This window comes from Amphiprion ocellaris, chromosome 12 (genome assembly GCF_022539595.1).
Source record: "Amphiprion ocellaris isolate individual 3 ecotype Okinawa chromosome 12, ASM2253959v1, whole genome shotgun sequence".
In the NCBI taxonomy this organism is placed as follows: Eukaryota; Metazoa; Chordata; class Actinopteri; family Pomacentridae; genus Amphiprion; species Amphiprion ocellaris.
Window position 1 is genome coordinate 16120991 of NC_072777.1, and position 17795 is coordinate 16138785.

At 39.3% G+C, this 17795-nt stretch overlaps 1 protein-coding gene across 1 annotated transcript; it reads right to left on the reverse strand.

Annotated features, from left to right (window-relative positions):
* Nucleotides 1-1246: 1246 nt before the first annotated feature.
* dusp10 (dual specificity phosphatase 10) lies at nucleotides 1247-13441 on the reverse strand. The gene is made up of 4 exons (XM_023264348.3): nucleotides 13212-13441; nucleotides 11391-12220; nucleotides 3157-3525; nucleotides 1247-2158 (listed from the first exon to the last, which is right to left on the reverse strand). Exons 2-4 carry the CDS (start codon nucleotides 12172-12174, stop codon nucleotides 1893-1895), a joined length of 1419 nt encoding a protein of 472 aa, XP_023120116.1. The 5' UTR covers nucleotides 12175-12220; nucleotides 13212-13441; the 3' UTR covers nucleotides 1247-1892.
* Nucleotides 13442-17795: the final 4354 nt, after the last annotated feature.

The following is a 17795-nucleotide window of genomic DNA, read 5'->3' on the forward strand; positions in this document are numbered from 1 at the left end:
TTCCACATACTGATCAATAACGGCAGAAATAATACAATTAGGTATTTAATTACAATTGAAGTTGTTGTTACCCAGAGACAAGGAGGTGCTCAGTAGTCTTGCCTGGGGGCTAAAATTCCACCTCAGTGTGTTGTGTATACATCTGTATGTGATGGTGTTGGGAGTGCTATGCGCAGGCCCAGTGGTGACACATGAATTAAGGCAACTATAGAGGCACTGGAGCAGCACGTGACAGGGCTTGCCTACAGGGACAGGGAGCCGCAAAACACTAGAAGAGGGTAATGGTGCTCTACTGTACCACCACTGTCACACTAAACTGTGACCCACAAGACGAAGTGTATGCTTGTTTTAAGTCTGTACCTCAACTCTGCTACCTTAGAATGGGCTGCATCATAGCTCAAAATACTGGCTGTTGATAAGAACATAAGATCTAGCAACACAGGGACAGCAACACAGCAAAGTCCAATACAACATAGCTGGCTTGTATATGAACGGACGAAACAAGGAGAAGCAGGCAGTGAAATTTTTGTGTTGTGTTACATAAATCATCTCCAGTATCCCTGTTTTACAATAATCGCAAATTATTTCAAAGCGTTCTTTCATTTGCCAGCAGCCATGCATAGAAAAGCTCATATGCCATACATATATGTGTTTACACCCTACCGTGCATGGGGTCACCCAGACAATTTCATGTTTTCCATGAAAACTCACGCTTTTATTCATGTGCTAACATAACTCCACAAGGGTTTTCTAATCATCAATTGGCCTTTCAACACCATTAGCTAACACAATGTAGCATTAGAACACAGGAGTGATGGTTGCTGGAAATGAGCCTCCGTACCCCTATGTAGATATTCCATTAAAATCAGCTGTTTCCAGTCATTTAGCACATTAATAATGTCTAGACTGTATTTCGAATTCATTTAACATCATCTTCATTGAAAAAAAAAGCTTTTCTTTCAAAAATAAGAAAATTTCTAAGTGACCCCAAACTTTTGAATGGTAGTGTATAAATGTGTGTGTGTATATATATATATATATATATATATATATATATATATATATATATATATATATATATATATATATATATATATATATATATATATATATATATACACACACATACACACACATTTGTAGTTCAGCTACAAAACACAACCCCATTTTTTCTGTCTCTCGTAGACATCTTACAGCGCAACTGTGTGCACCATGAACATAAATGTATAGAACTGAACAACAAGAATTACATGAACATCAAAAGGGTACTTCAGCAAAGAGCTGGAACTGTTTTATAATCATCTTCAATATATACACATAAGATTAAGGTCTCAGTTGCATTCCAATCTGAAATTATTGCACAGTAAGCCGCTGTTGGCTCATTATGGTCATCTCCACACAGTCTCGTATAAAAATAGAACAGTAACACACCAAAAAAGTCTTCATTTTTCAAATAATTTGACAGGCACTACTGTTGCCAATCCCGCCTGAGTCTGCAGACAGAAACTTTGGGCCACAGTGTGAGCTGTAGAAGTGGCTCATGACAGTAACTGCCCCTAAGCACAAAGAATAATGTTTTCCAGATTTTCTTCTTGCTTGTATGTGCTCCTTTGCGATCACAAATGGAAATCTTCCCACTGACCACTTCCTCTCCATATATCTGTTAAACTTGTCTTCTCTTCCAGGACTTCAGCAAGGTTTAAACAGTAGGGATTTTTTGGCATTTCTCCTCACCACTCACCCAAAGCTTTGGCACTCTATAGAGTCCAAGATGAGCATGAGAAGATTTCAGAAGAATACAGTGCCTCTCTCAAGTACTCCATACTGGCTCAAAAAGCAGCCAGTTCCTGTGACAGTGAGTACAAGTGTGCGCACCGCAACAAGGGCTTCATTTAGACAATGGTTTCTACACCGATCAGCTTTGGCGTGAGAATTCGTGGCGTTATTCCATTGTTAAGATCCTCCTCAAATTCCAACAGCTGGCCCATGAAGTTGAGGTTTGGGGAGATGATGGGCCTCCTGGTTTTGACAAATTTGTAAGCATCTGTCATGGTCATCCAGGTGTGCTTCATCAGGTAGGCAATCACAATGGTGGCTGAACGAGATACGCCTGCCTGGCAGTGGATCAGAAGGCCCATACCTGCTTGGTGTGCTTCCTCTGCAGAAATGAGCAATGAAACAGTTTGGATAAATTAAAATGGCTGCTTGTGTCTAGACAACAATCAACAATTAGAACTTTTTTTTTTTTATGAGAAAAATATGTTTGTATTCCTTCAAGTAAGGTATTACCACAATTCAAACAGTAAATGGCCTTTTATCTATACATTATCTATCCATGTTCTACTTAATTTTGTCAAGTGTTAGAGCAGACTGGTAACATAAATACTAACACAGGCATTTTTCATCTGCACTAAGCAAAAATTTTTTTCTTTGATTGTGGAAATACACATTTGCAAACTAAGACACAATAGTTCTGCATGAGTTCCATGCAGTAAGATTTTAATTTTGAGAAAAACAGATTGTGAGCTCTTGGTGATATATAGATACCCTAGATACCCCAACGTAAGGAATCGGGATCAGGGAAAAGAAGAAAGAAAATACCTCCTTAACCACATGCATAAGTCGTGATTAGGACTAATATATAAATCTAAAACTAAATGAAGGCTAAAACCATGTCTTTTAATTTTGTCCCATGAATCCAGAATTTCAGAGTAATGTTAATCTCCGAAGCCTCAGTTGTCTGTAACTTCAAAAATGTCGGGCAACTGTACTCAGAGCAAGTAAGAGTGAGCTGTTATAAACACGTAATTTATATCAATGTCATAATTCTTCCTTTCTGAACTAGAATTCAGAAAAAAATAATTGTTCTAATTACAGGGTGGATAATGAGAACAGCAATAAACAATCATTTCTAATGTTGCTTATTTTTGTATGCAGTATTGGATATGTTTATTAGTTCTATTTCTGAGAACAAATATTCACATTAAATATTATAAAACATTCGACATTTAACTGCCTTCAGCTCCATTCAACCTGCAGTATGACATCTAATCAGGAACTTCCTTTGTCTTAAAATGTTGCAAGGCAGAGAGTATTTTTAGCTTACACATCTACAGTATAAACATCTAATGCAAAGCTAAGTGGCAGGTTTCATACCAATAAATTCAAAAGCCTCCTCAAAATACTGCCGCAGGTTCTGCTTGTTGCTGTCAGTGGCAGGCAGACGCTTGTAGATGAAGAGCCCCGTTTCATAGTGATACAGTGGCAGGTGGGTGGTCACATTGAGGATGTAGCCGATGTTCAAGCGCTGCAGCAGGTTAATGTCATGAGCATCTTGCTCATTCCCCAGATAGAGAAAAGGCAGGATTGGTGTCAGCTCGGCATTCTCTATATCTGGGGTGGTGGGCAGGGAATGAGGTAGAACCCCTGTCATGCCAGCAGCTGCACCTGTGTCCAAGCCCTCATGAAGGTGCAGTGAGTGCTCACACAGGTTTTCGTGGCTCTGCCTAAAGCAGCTAAGGCCTCCTGTGGAAACAAAGAGAAAGAATGTGATATAAATGCAATGCGGATCATCTCTACAATTTGGTACACTTTGTGTTTCATTGACAGGCTGAAGAGTTCAAAGTGAATACACATTTCCTTGTTTATCTTTTTTCATTTTTTCTATACCATCTCCCTTCTGAAGACAAACTGGACTTCTTTTGGTCTCAGTGGATAGAGCACTGAGCTAACACAGCACGGGTTAAAGGTTCAATTCCCACTGGAGTTGTGCATTCCAAAAACTACATGTGGTCATGTCTCTGACCTCCACATGACACATGTTACCACTGAGCAGGACAATGAAACTTTGCTTGTATGGCTCAATTTGAGTATTGGATTAGTATGGAGGGATCAGCTCCCTAATCAACTTATTTTGAGAACTTGAGAAATATCCAAAAGAACACATAGTTTCCAGACAGTCATCTGTTGACTTGTTATTCTGTAGGTAGACAGATATACTGAATGTTAAATGGACTATTCACTGCATCTGTGTACTTATCCAAATAACTGTTTTGCATCTGTTTGGACCAGTACGGACTGTGGATATGGCTCTGTTCATAATCCAATAGAGCCACACCGGTGTGCTACACAGTCCATTGCATTTCCCCTAATATCGAACACAGAAAAAACACACAAGGAAGGTAGTACTGAATCTGTGATTATTCCTGACATGTGCCGTGCACAGTATGTGAACATGGCAGAGGATTTCGGGAGAAATGAGTACTACCTACTGTGTTTACGCTCCGTTGATGACAGCATATACAAACAAAGCTCCTCCAAAGCCTAGCAGCAACTACTTTATTTTAAACTCTTGTGATGAAAAAATATAAAGGTGTGGTTGACCAATAATCTCCACAAACAGTCTCTCCTTTTTTTTTTCCTACCTTTATTAATCCCCAGAGGCGCCCCTGGAGCAGGAAGGGTTGAGGGCCTTGCTCAAGGGCCCAACAGTGCCTCCGTTGCACCACCACTGCCCCCTAAAAAGAGCAGTTTCCATACCAGGAGTTGAACCCAGGCCGCGTGGGTAAAAACCAGGAATCCTAACCGCTAGACCAAGTGGGACTTTACCAAACATACAATGAGCGCATTCAGTATTCTTGTTGGGTGAACAGTCTGCACAGACCCTCGCAAACTGGGGGGATGACAACAATCATGCCACACAAGCTTTGTGGATGCCGACAACTAAACCAAAAGCATGAATTAGCCTTAATGCAACCAGCTAAAGTTTCCCGTCAGCATTTGAAGGGGGACGAAATATCAGTTCATGTATTGTTAACACTGCAAACAGTGGTGGGAATCTCCTGTTAAATTTTGGACAGTGTATGAAATCGTGCAACTGTTAACCACCAACAGAGACCTCAGTTCAAACACATTATTACTCCGCCAAGGAACACAGTGGAGTTATGTGACTATCGGCAATGTTTTGTCTGTGTGTTTGTCTGTGAGCAACATTACTCAAAAATGGACTAAAAGATTTGGATGAATTTTTCAGGGAAAGTCAGAAATGACACAAGGACCAAGTGATTAGATTTTGGCAGTGATGTGGCTTATTGTCCGGATCCACGGATTTGTTCAAGATTGCTGGATCATTGCGAGATAGCAGCACGGCGTCACTGTAACGATGATTACAAGTGAACACTACATCCTCCATGACGATCACATGATTGTGATCCTACTACAAATCGACCGTTGTGGACCACAAATTGTTCACAATTGTTCATCCATTGGAAATCATACAGCTGAGCAGTCTTGGTGGAGTACTGCGCTCTGTGCTTTTTGTGACAGTGACCAAGCTATAATGGGGTGTCATAGTAATTTAAACAAAGGGATGTGTTTACAGGAACTGAGACACCAAACTCAACAAGATGTTGGGGGAATTTCAACGAAATTGGACAATTTTTCTTCCTTCTTTCATTTTCAGATTTAGAGTTAAGAAAGAGCTATATTTCAATAAAAGTCTGAAACCAATTTTAAGACATTCAGATTTTTCCCTAACTTAATCAAACACTTACAAATAGCATAAAATTATATATCAATTGTCTTTAGTTATCATACATGAAGTTCAGATACTTAAAGGATTAAGTAAAAAGAAAGCAACAGCAGATCAAAAAATCTTACAATTAATTAACATACATTTAAATATGCAATAATTTAATTCTTTGTCACTTAGGGGAAGCAAAAACAAGCTGTAAACACCAACACTAACATATCACCCCCTGGTAGATTGTTCTGCTAGCAAATAGTGGCTTTTTTACAGATATTCGTTTTGTTTCTGTTAACTTAACAAATGTCCAATTTGCCCAATAGTCAGTGTTCCTTTAGCTGTTTTTGCTCCTGAGGGAAATATCTGGCTCTTTAGCTGCTCAATGCTCCAACTAGATGCCAACATTTTCTGTGCTTGCAAAATTATTTAAAAAGTCATAAGCCACGACATCACAGTCACTCCCAAGCTATTTGTGATGCATTTCCATATTCATGATGTGCTGTATTTAGAATTGTAGACTAAACAATGTTGGAATTTTGAGGCCAATATGTATACATTATATATTTCAAAATTAAAACTGCACCCATGCATGCTATTAAAGTAAAAAAAAAAAAAAAAGAAATTACAATGTGTATTCTCCGTATGTTCTCAACTCTAGAAACAATTTTAGCTTCTTTTAGCTCCTTGTTTTGCTGTTAAGACAGTTTTATTTTCGTGGTTCAGTTTTGCTCATCATCCTTGTTGTCAGCTGCAGCAGGAAGCTTCTTTCCATAAAAAGCTCAAATAAACCATAGTACAGTATGGTACAGTAGAGCTAAAGGTAAAACAAACACAATTTGTAAACAGGATATATAATTCAGCAAATGTGTGCTGACATATTAGGCCACAACAATTTCAAAAGATGACAGTATTTCGGACTTATGTTTACAACATTTGTCTAAATTTCAGTTGATGTACAGTGCTTAACCAATTTATTAGACCACCACCCAGTGTAAGGTGTTTGCCACCGCCGCCCTAAATTAACAGTATTGCTGATTACCAAAATATTTTTTCGGTTTCTGTAATGGTTAATCTGCCAGTATGTGCTTTAATCAAAATTACATCTTTAATGCTAAAATATAATTATTTCTGTTATCCATAAATTTTCAAATGTACCGTTTTGCAAAAAAGAAAAAAAAAGAAAAACCGAAAAAAAAGCAGTAAAGCATATTATTATATGTTGATTGAGTTGCCAAATTACGGGTATTTACTTGTATTCCTGAAGAGAAAAATGTGTTTTAGTGGTTGTATGTTATTTTTGATTAATTTCTGACTTCTCAGAGAATGCCAGTGTGCTGGCTCAAACTGAATTCAGTGTAAATTCCTCACTCCTATTCAAAATGGTGAAGCATTGGGAACTCACTGAGAAAGACAGAGTCCATATTAAAGCACTTCTTGATGCTGGATGGTCTTTGAGACAAACAGGGAAAGACAGAAAGTGTTCTCACTGTGTGGTCAAGTATGCCTTGGACTCGATTGCAGAGACTGGTAATGCACCAAGGAAGAGAACATGTAAACTCCATGCAGAAAGATCCCAGGAAGGCCGGGACACAAACCAGGGATCTTCTTGCTGCAAGGCGAAATTGCTAACCACCAGCCCGTTTCTAAATCAGAATCTGAGAAAGTCTCCAGAATGACCATAAGCAGACGACTGAAGGAACAAGGCTTAAAGGAAACAATAGCTACGAAGAAGCCATTACTGAGGCTTGTAAACATCCAAAAACGTCTCAAATTTGCCAGGGAGCAAAAACACTGTACTGTAGATCCAGAGAAGAAGGTACTCTGGATGGACGACTCCGAGTTTGAAGTCTTCAGTCAGCATTATCGTGTTTATGTCCACAGAAAAGCTGGAGAACGTTTTGATGATAGATGCACTGACTCACAGTGAAACACGGTGGAGATTCCATTATGGTAAGGGGTTCCATTTGTGGAAACGTCATAGGGAAATTACTTCAAATCCATGGTATCATGAACTAAACGGTCTACCACAACATTGCAGTGCATCATGGAAACCCTTCTGGATTGAACCTGATTGGTCGTGGGTTCAGATACCAAGAAGACAATGATTCCAATCATACTTTAAAGCTGTGAAGAGATGGCTGGACCAAGATAAATGAATCTGGAGTACTGGAACTAATGAACTGGCCAAGTCAAAGTCCAGATTTGAATCCTTTTGAACAGATCTGGGATTTATTGAATTCAAAAATAGATCACACCAAAATTTCAACCAAGTCTCTGGGAACAGCTAGAAACTATTTGGAACTCAATAAAAAAGAGACTGTGGAAAAGAATATAAAAACAATAGAAGCAAGAATGCAAGCTGTTATCAGATCCAAAGGAGGACATACAAAATATTAGGATTTTTGGTGAATATATGTGAATAAGGACTATTAGTTGTTCCAGTTTGTCATTTGCCTAATAAAAAAAAATACAATTTTTAGTTTGCAACAAGTTAATGACAGATTTCTGAAATATTTGTGTTTTCTCGTTTCTATGACAGGTGGTCTAATAAATGTGTTAAGCACTCTATATTATTATTATTATTATTATTATTATTATTATTATTATTATTATTATTATTATTATTATTATTATTATTATTATCATTATATTTTGGCCAATATAATATTTTTCTACAAACCCATCACTAATATTACACATGTCCTGAGCAGGCCGGTTTAAAAAAAAATCAATGAATAAATAAATAAATAATATACCCTGATCTCTGGTAATAGAGACGTTCTTTTTTTTAAATACATCAAACATAATCTGTAGCACAACTCTATTGCAGTTTGTTACCTCACAATTCAACACATATACTAATACCAATATTGTGGTGTTTATCTGCCACTATCTATTTGGAAACTAACATCATTTGGTTATCATACACAAATAGTGTAGTGAATAAGCTAGCCACATAGTGAACAAATAAGCCTATTTTGGCTCACACTGAACCAGCACTGTTTCAGTGGGACCAAAAACCCAACTGATAAATAACACTTCTCATAGTTAACTGAGAATATCAGCAGATAGTTCCGGAAGCAGCACGCTGTTGAAATATGCAGGATGTGACCGAAAATATGGGAATTTTCACTTCACTGCTTCACTTTCATAAGCCACTGGCACAGTTCCTGTTTAGAAAGTGTCGACTCTGCCTCGCAAGGCCTCCTACATCACAAACGTGTTGTTTTCAGCACTTACTTAAAACCTTCCAGCACCACTGCCATGTTGCTTATGGCAATTCTGACAGACTAATTGTAACCTATTGCTAGTCTTAGCTGAAGCAGGGCTGACACGGAAGATTTTGTGTTTCCACGCATTATTATAACTCATGACTAAGACATGCTGGTAACTGAGCATACAAACATGTATGTTCCAGATAAGTCACTAAAGTTACTGCTTGTAGCAAATGCGTACTTTGCTCATCTAGTTAAAAAGTTCTCAATATACGCTACAAGTCAAAACTTCTCATTCAATGCTTTTTATTAATTTGTATTATTTTTTACATTGTAGGTTAATACTGAAGATTAACGCTTTTTTTTGATTACAATATAATTCCATCTGTATTCTTTTGTAGTTCTGATGTCTTCAATATTAATCCACAATGTAGAAAATAATTAAGTAAACACCACTGAAAGAAAAGATGTGTCCAAAGTTTTGACTGGCAGTGTATTTTAAAGATGTGAAGACTTGAGTTTGGTGTTTTTTAAGAAATGTCAGCCACTGGATCATATACCCATATAGGCTGGAACATAGCTGCAATCAAAGACATAAATATAAAGGGAGAAATTTGTCATCTCTGTTGACAAAAAAAGATAAAGCATGGGCCATTTGATCCCCTCAGCAGAGAGAATGGCTTGCATTTTGCAGAAATTAAACCAGGGAAAGAAAGAGAAAGACAGTTTGCCTGTTCCTCCCACTGAGGCGAGCTTTAGATAGAAATCAATGCAGGATGAGAGTCTGCAGAGGAACCTCGTCCATCAAAGTACATAGGAGAACAAGAATAAGAAGAGAAGAACAGACGAGAAGAGATCAAGGTGCTGTGATCTCATGGTTGGACGGTGGATTGGAGGCATTCAGAATACAAGCACAGCCCAGCCACCAACCATGACATAGTGCTCCAGCTTTAAACAGACAAACCAAAGATAGAAAACATGGCAGTGACCCAGGGACAGCTATCTCAATAGGCTGTTTTATTTACAAACAGCTGCTTCACAAGCACTACCCAAAGCACTGTGAGTGTCATGCACGGGGCTGCTAGAGAGTGTGCATATGTTTATGTACTGCAGTGGTTCTCAAATTTTTTCTGTCGGGCCCCCCTTTGGAGGACAAAAAACTTTCGTGCCCCCCCAATAACTTTGTGTGTGTGTGTGTATATATATATATATATATATATATATATATGAAACTGTGAAAACATGAATATGCAGGGCTGTGTTATTTTATCTGATTCCATTTTGTTGTTTTTCACAGTAAAGATCAGGGGTGTCAAACTCATTTTAGTCCAGGGACCACATAAATCCAATCCGATCTCCAGTGGGCCCCACCAGTAAAATCACAGCATAATAACCTATAAATAACCACAGCTCCAACTTTTCCCTTTTGTTTTAGTTCAAAAAAGTACATTCTGAAAATATTCACATTTAATGAACTATCTTTTTACAAAATATTATGAACCTGAAATTTCTTAAGGAAAACAAGTTCAGTTTCAACAGTAGCCTATTATGCCTCAATTCATCATTTACACATGCATTGTAACTGCCAGATAACAGTTTATCTACAAAAACACAAAACATTCAGTCACAGGTATCTGCAACTGAACAATCTAGTATTTTACTTCATGATCAGAACAACTTGTCAAGTTCTAGAAATTATTTTAAATTTACAGCTTTACAAATTTACAGTTAATGTTGTTGTAATTTTTATCATTTGTAAAGTCGTCCTGCGGGCCGAAATGGACCGTCTGGTGGGCCGGTTTTGGCCCACAGGCCGTATGTTTGACATTGCTGGTAAAAATAATCGGAGGAGATGAGCCGAGTACGTGACGTGATCAAGTACGCTGGTGTTCCGACTGCACATTAACGATGCGTTCTCCCGTTCTCTGGAGTCTGTACTTGGGGTCTGAACGGCCAGTGCATATACCATAGGTATATACAGAAGATCATTATTATTATTATTATTTATATCTATGGCATATACAGTCTATGGGGCCAGCACAATTTCAGTATTGTTGTACGCCGCGAAAAACAGGCCGACGTTAAAACAATAGTTCAGCTAATTAGTTCCGTGTTGACGGACCTTTTCCTCCCAGTCGCCCGCGCCCCCCTTGACATGCCTCTGCCTCTGCTCCACTATTTGAGAAACACTGATGTACTGTATTCTAGGTGCAAAAGCTGTTTTATGTGGTATCATAACTGCTGTGATGTTTCAGCACAGAGCTCACAGGATGAGGGAGCTACAACCACTGCGTTGATAGACAATATCAGTTGACCAGAACTATAAAGGTTAAAGTTGAACAGGCTTTACACACATTCCACACAGAATTATTCTACCACACTAGTTTCATATCAGCTTATACTACCACTAAGCTTCTACTGCTAGTAAATCGGACATTGCTTTCTGATGTGTAAAGTGATTATGTCACTCCAGAGTCAATCTAACACCAATGAAATGCCTATTGTAGGCATAGTTAGGGGGAATCAAGCAATGTGATGTGAAAAGAGAAAGGAGGCTTTGCTTTGTTATGAAGTAAACCCTTCTTTTTCTTTTTCACTTTTCATTGTGCTTGCTTCCCCAAACTTCGATATGCCTATAATAATAGTGTTACCTTTGAGGATGATGGGGTCCTTGCCCTCCCTCCTCAGTGAACCCAGAACCACATGCAGAGGCTGGGAGGAAGTCAACCGGTTGGCGTCTGTGGTGCTCTCATCGTAAACCACAATCTCTTTGGAGAAGATGCCCTTAAGAGAATCCTGGGCCTCCCGGCAGGAGATGAGGTCCAGCACAGTGATCTTGCCCTGCTGCAGCCGCCGCCGGCTGATCTTGTCAGAGCAATTGATATGCACAGCCCCCCGGATGTGGCTCTTGTTGTACTCCATGAAGGGCCGGCAGTCAATAATGATTGGCATAGGCCCTACAGGGTGACCCATGGAGCAGCAGGTCATCCGTTTGGCCAGCTCATTGGGGTGGATGAGCCTCACGGTGGACAGGGCCTTTGGCGTGCCCGGGGTGGGAGTGGGGGCACTTACTGCTTCATGATTGCTGACTATAGAGGTGGGGGGCCCAGCATAGCTGAGGTTGGGGCTGCTGGCACTCACCTGGCTGTGGCTGAGGCTCGGGCTGTCCTTCTCATAGGTAGTCACAGAGCAGCAGCTGGCACTGCTGCATCCACACGACAAAGAGCGCGTGGAGCCCTTGGATGAGGGCATATACGTTACAAGATTGGCCGTTGCCCGAATCTTCACCACGGTGGTGCTGATAACTGTCTTGCTGCTGCTGCTGGTAGCAATGGAGTCCAGGTAGCTAGTGTCTAGGCGCAGTTGGAGTTCCTGAGGTCGGATTGGCCTTGGCAGCGCCACCACAATTCTGTCGTCAAGAGGAGATGGAGGCATGGGGAGGCCGAGGGCTGGACGTTTACGGAGAACTCAACAAGCTGATCTGTGGAGACCGGGGTAAGCCACAACATTAAAATATTTGCCTGTAAACAGTTTTGCGAAATGATTTCTGATTAATTCTATGAGTGAACAACCTGAGAGCATACAGTCTGACCTGTTCTCTGTTTGATCAACATGCAAACTCATAAACAGATGCTGCAGTCAAATATTAGTAGTGTCAACACCTGCAGGGAAACACCTAGGGCGATGGGAACATTTAGGGGTGACATGCTGTCCACTAATAATAAACAGTGAAATCATCCAAGAGGCTCCTGTAACTGAATCACTTTAAAAGTAATTAGTATGAATCATACTGTACATGCGTGTGAATTTTTCATCCCAACTCTGCTCTGTCTGATCCAAAGCTTCTATAACATGAGGGGAGAAAGAGTAAGATAAAATACTGCATCAGCGCTACACCGCAGTTTTGTCTTTCATCCCAATAGAAAGTCGGGTTAGGAAACACGGGGCTGGCAGATCCTTTAGATTAGAAGCCTGGACATTTTAAAAATCATGCCATCTTGGCCTGTTGAGTACAGACAAACGCCGAGCTCTGCCTGTCCCGACCGCTACCGTCCTTTAAACACTGTGCAGGTTCAGCAAAATCACAAATCATTCACGGCCAAATTCATTGAAGAAACCGGCATGAGAACGTGCCGAGAATGTAATATGGCTTTCAGGAGGAGAGGAACTGATTAGATGAGCTGCAGACTGAAGATAATCCAATTTCACACCACCATGCCTTATAAAAATTGAAAGGAAAATAATAAATATATAAACGCGATGGTTGATTTTAGAGGCAGGGATTACTTTGTCGCAGCGGTTGGATAAAGCCAAATAAACACAAAGGCAGTAATAAAACACGTCATTAAAATGATAACAAAGATTAAAAAGTGGTTGCAGCAATTTAATGTTCTTATCCAATAATTAGAGAATCTCCTAAAATCGCTATGACGGCGCATTTCAACAACTTGTGCTACTAATTCCAAACTTGCCTTGTATTTCTTCTCAGCGGTAAGTGTCGCGGTTGACTATAGACAGATGCATTATCTCCGCTGACAACGCTGGCTCCATTCAGTCCGTCCCGCTGTTGTGTATCGGCAACATTTTTGCTACTTTTACCCTGCTCCTCGGTAATAATATTGAAGGAAGTCTGCCAGCCTACAGAAGTCGCGAAACGGGATTGACGCGGATCAGAGCCAATTCGCGACTTCATAAATATTCAAAGTGACGGTCTGGGTACCGTGAGGTCCGGCCCTGCGGGGGGAGGGGCTTGGCCGGGTTGCCTGGCTCTGTGATTGGAGGGGGGCTTGTCGCTTGAACGGCCTTCAGTCATACTTACGTATAGAGGGATGATGTCACTGGCAGCCAATCAAAAGTCTCTCCGGAAGGCTCGACGAAGAAAACACGGCGCCTTTACCTGCTCTACGTAAGCTGTTAACAGTAAAATGGAACCTGAATGGTGCACAATACATCCTGGACCTCAAAGTAGCTGCTACAAGAAACTAAATGCAGTTAACACATTTAGCTCATATCTGAAATAGTATATCCATTACTTGTTCACCAATTATACATACACTACTAGTCAAAAGTTTGGACACACCTTCTCATTTAATGGTTTTTCTTTGTTTTCATGACTATTTACATTGTAGACTCTCACTGAAGGCATCAAAACTATGAATGAACACATATGGAAATAACTACATATGTTTTATGTTTTAGATTCTATAGCCTCCTGAGAACCAAGGGAAAAAAGTGTCTTACAATTTCTCTTTTTGTGTGATGTCCTATCCATTTGGGCCTAAAAAAACACTTTACAATTTTCATTTTTTTAAAAATATTTTTTATTTTAATTTCACAGCATGCCCATTGTAGAGGACAGCAGGACGATATCAGCCTGAAAATAGAACTGAATGTAGAAAATGAGAAAAAAAAGGAGCATATTATATCTTTACAATGATATTCACCCAAGAACACATTCAATTTGAACAAAAACAATAAAATTTTGTCTCACTCTTCTATGACTTGTTGCTTGCAAGGACAAAATGTATGTAATAATACATTACAACGTAATGTACAACAAAGATTTTGTCATCAATGTACGGTGAAAAAGAACTGGATTGGACTCCAGCATTCACGAATTTTAGGGTCATCTTGATAGCCAGGAAGCACAGGTAGCACAGGTGTGAATCTATTATGATGGATGATCAAGAAAAAACACACAAAAAAATTCAAGTTAATAAAAAGAGTAACAGTGAAATTTTTTCACATCAGTTTCAATTAATGCAGTAATTTCAGTGTCATGGATGTGATATGACTCCCTATTGACTAGCTTTAGAAGCAAATTTTTAAGTAACTTGCATATTTTTAACAGCTTTACATAGTACAAATACTACAATAATATAACGTGATGATAAAATGTAATAAATTAGCCTGAAACTAAATAAAACATACAAGCTAGTCCTGGCCCATAGATCACGACGACTTTGTTGCTCCCTCTCTGGCTCTGACTCTGTCTCATCAGATTCTCCTGCATCTTCTTCTTCTCCTTCTTCATCATCATCTGTCACAGGCTGATACTCATCTTCTGCATCCTTTTCCTCATCTGAAAGCTCCAAATCTGAATCTCCCTCTACTATCTGGTATAGAATCCTCTCTGCTTCACTTCTTTCTCCTACAACAATATGCAGTCATTGATTACATTAAAATGGTCCTGGTGTCCACCACAGTTGACATTCATTAAAGGCCTGTTATTTCAAAACATAAATAACGAAACTGTTTTCAGATGTAAAAATATTGTTCTTAACATATTTATGAACAAGAATATATATAGTTATCATGGTAAAAATAGCAATAGATAATGAATATTTGACTTACCTCTCCTCTTTCCATAAAATGTGGTTGCTCGTATAGCAGCCATCTTGATACAGGAAAAAAAGTAAAGTTCCCAGCATGCAAACCCATCACATGACACATCACTGGAAAGCCCAGGATGTCCCCTACAGAATACAATAGGGCTTGGAAGGGTAACTCCAAATACTTAAGAAATATACAGGTGAACAAAATGTCCATTATAAAGGACATAAGTGAATAGTCCGGGTCTCAGGAGGTTTTAAAATAGCTACCCTTTGCTTTGATTACTGCTTTGATTACCTTGGCCTTCTCTCAATGAGCTTCATAAGGTAGTCACCTGAAATGGTTTTCACTTCACAGGTGTGCCTTGTCGAGGTTAATTTGTGGATTTCTTGTTTTCTTAATGGGGTTGGGACCATCACTTGTGTTGTTTAGCAGTCAGATTGGTACACAGTTGACATCCCTATTTGACAACTGTTAGAATCCGTATTATGGCAAGAACCAATCAGCTAAGTAAAGAGAAATGACTGAAGGTCAGTCAGTCCAGAAAATTGCAAAAACTTTGAATGTATCCCAATGCGCAGTCACAAAAACCATCAAGCGCTACGACGAAACTGTCTCACTTGAGGACCACCCCAACAAGGGAAGACCAAGAATCACCTCTGCTGCTGTCTTTTGTTTAATACATGATTCCATATGTGTTCATGCATAGTTTTGATGTCTTCAGTGAGAATCTCCAATGTAAATAGTCATTAAAATAAAGAAAAACCATTAAATGAGAAGGTGTGTCCAAACTTTTGACTGGTAGCCTACATTGACTAACCAGCACTAATGCAGGTATGAAGTATTTTGTGAAGCAAAACACTATATATGTATATGACATATTGGAAGAATAGAAGCATTTCTGCCATTCTTGATACCTAGATTCAGCTTTCCCTACGAGATCTGATTATGTAAATTTTCCCATAAAACTATTTTGGTAAATTGCAACAGCCATTTTTCAATTTACATGTCACATTTGCATTTAATTTTTATATGCTACCGTTCAAAAGTTTGGGGTCATTTAGAAATGTCCTTATTTTTGAAAGAACAGTTACTGTAACTTTCCAAAACCATTATTTTCAACATATAAAGGTGAATAAACACCAAGAGTTCTACCATTGTTAGTGCAAGACTATGAATGTCCAGGAAAGTTTGAAAATGTTTGCAGATTATACTTCAAACAAGCTCCACTGTATTAGTTTTGATAAAATGGCAAGTGGGTGTATATAAATATTTAGCTCACATGTAGCTTGAATAAAAAAAAGTCATTAGTTGAGGTATGGAAAGTATCTTGTTTAAGTCTCAAGTATGACTCCTGTTGCTAACTGTCCTCCTGTCTCACGTATTTCTCCTAATGAATTTTAGGAAAAATCAATAAAATGAGAAAGGTTTTAGAGAAAATCTAAATTAAATCAATGCTAAAATGAAAATCCCAATTTTGTCTCCCAAGCTATTGAAGACCAAGCTTTGAGCAGTAAAATTTTCCTCTGGGAAGGAACGGGGAACACCGAGATAATGACACCATGACAGCGTTACTTTCTCACTTACTCATTTTTGGTGGTTAGCACTGTTGCCTTGTAGCTAGAAGATCCCCGGTTCATGTCCTGACCTTTCCGGGATCTTTCTGCATGGAGTTCACATGTTCCCCCTGCGCATGTATGGGTTTTCTCCTGGTTCTCCGGCTTCGTCCCGCAGTCCAAAAACATGATGAGGTTAATTGGTAACTCTAAATTCTCCGTCAGTGTGAATGCGAGTGTGATGTAGCCCTGTGATAGACTAGTGACCTGTCCAGCATGAACCCTGCCTGCAGCCTAGTCAGCTGGGATAGACTTCAGCCCTCCACGACCCTAGTGAGCATTAAGCGTTATATAGATAATGGATGGATAGAAGTACAAAATTGCTCTTTTAAAAAGTAAAGTGACAAAACTCTAGCTATAACTTAATTCTAGTATTAAACATAAAGGAACAAGACAGAATGCCTTTTCTATGGTCAAGACAACACAAGTCACCTGTATGCAGGATGCGGAGACAAGATTATTGCTAGTAATAAGTAGGTGTCTTTGGCAGGAGTAATGTTAAGCACTTGCCAAGTTGGCTGACTGCACACCCCCATACGGCAACCCATTTTGTGGTGACAGGGTCTCACTGGCATTAAAACCCCAAATATAATCTGAGTACTCTATTTATCCTGTGTGTGCATGGACCAGCTGATCAAAGCTGATTGGATTCCTAATGACTCCTATTTCATTGTGTTAAAGGGTAATTGAACAATCATCAGTAGAAATTCATTTATATTTCAATTATTATCTCTTTATAAGTCCCCTATTTCACATTTATATCACTAAGTGTTGGGAGTATGATCGAGGCCTACCAGTCATCAGGAGGAGTTAGATTCCACTGCTGCTTCCTACAACCTGCTCAGAGAGTGGCTCAGGCAGCATCGTAGAAGACCAAACTCCTCCATTGGTAGTACGATTGGTAGATAAAGGAGGTGACTGACATCAAGAAATCCTACCAGTTGGTAGAACACGCTAGCCTGAAGGACAGCACAGAGGCTATTAAAAAATATAATGTTGACTGGTGTTTGTTCACCATATTAGCTAACATTCACTAGAAAGCTTAGTCGGCTTCTGTCATAATAGTTAGCGGTAATGTTGGTAGCATATGTAATGGTAAAATGGATG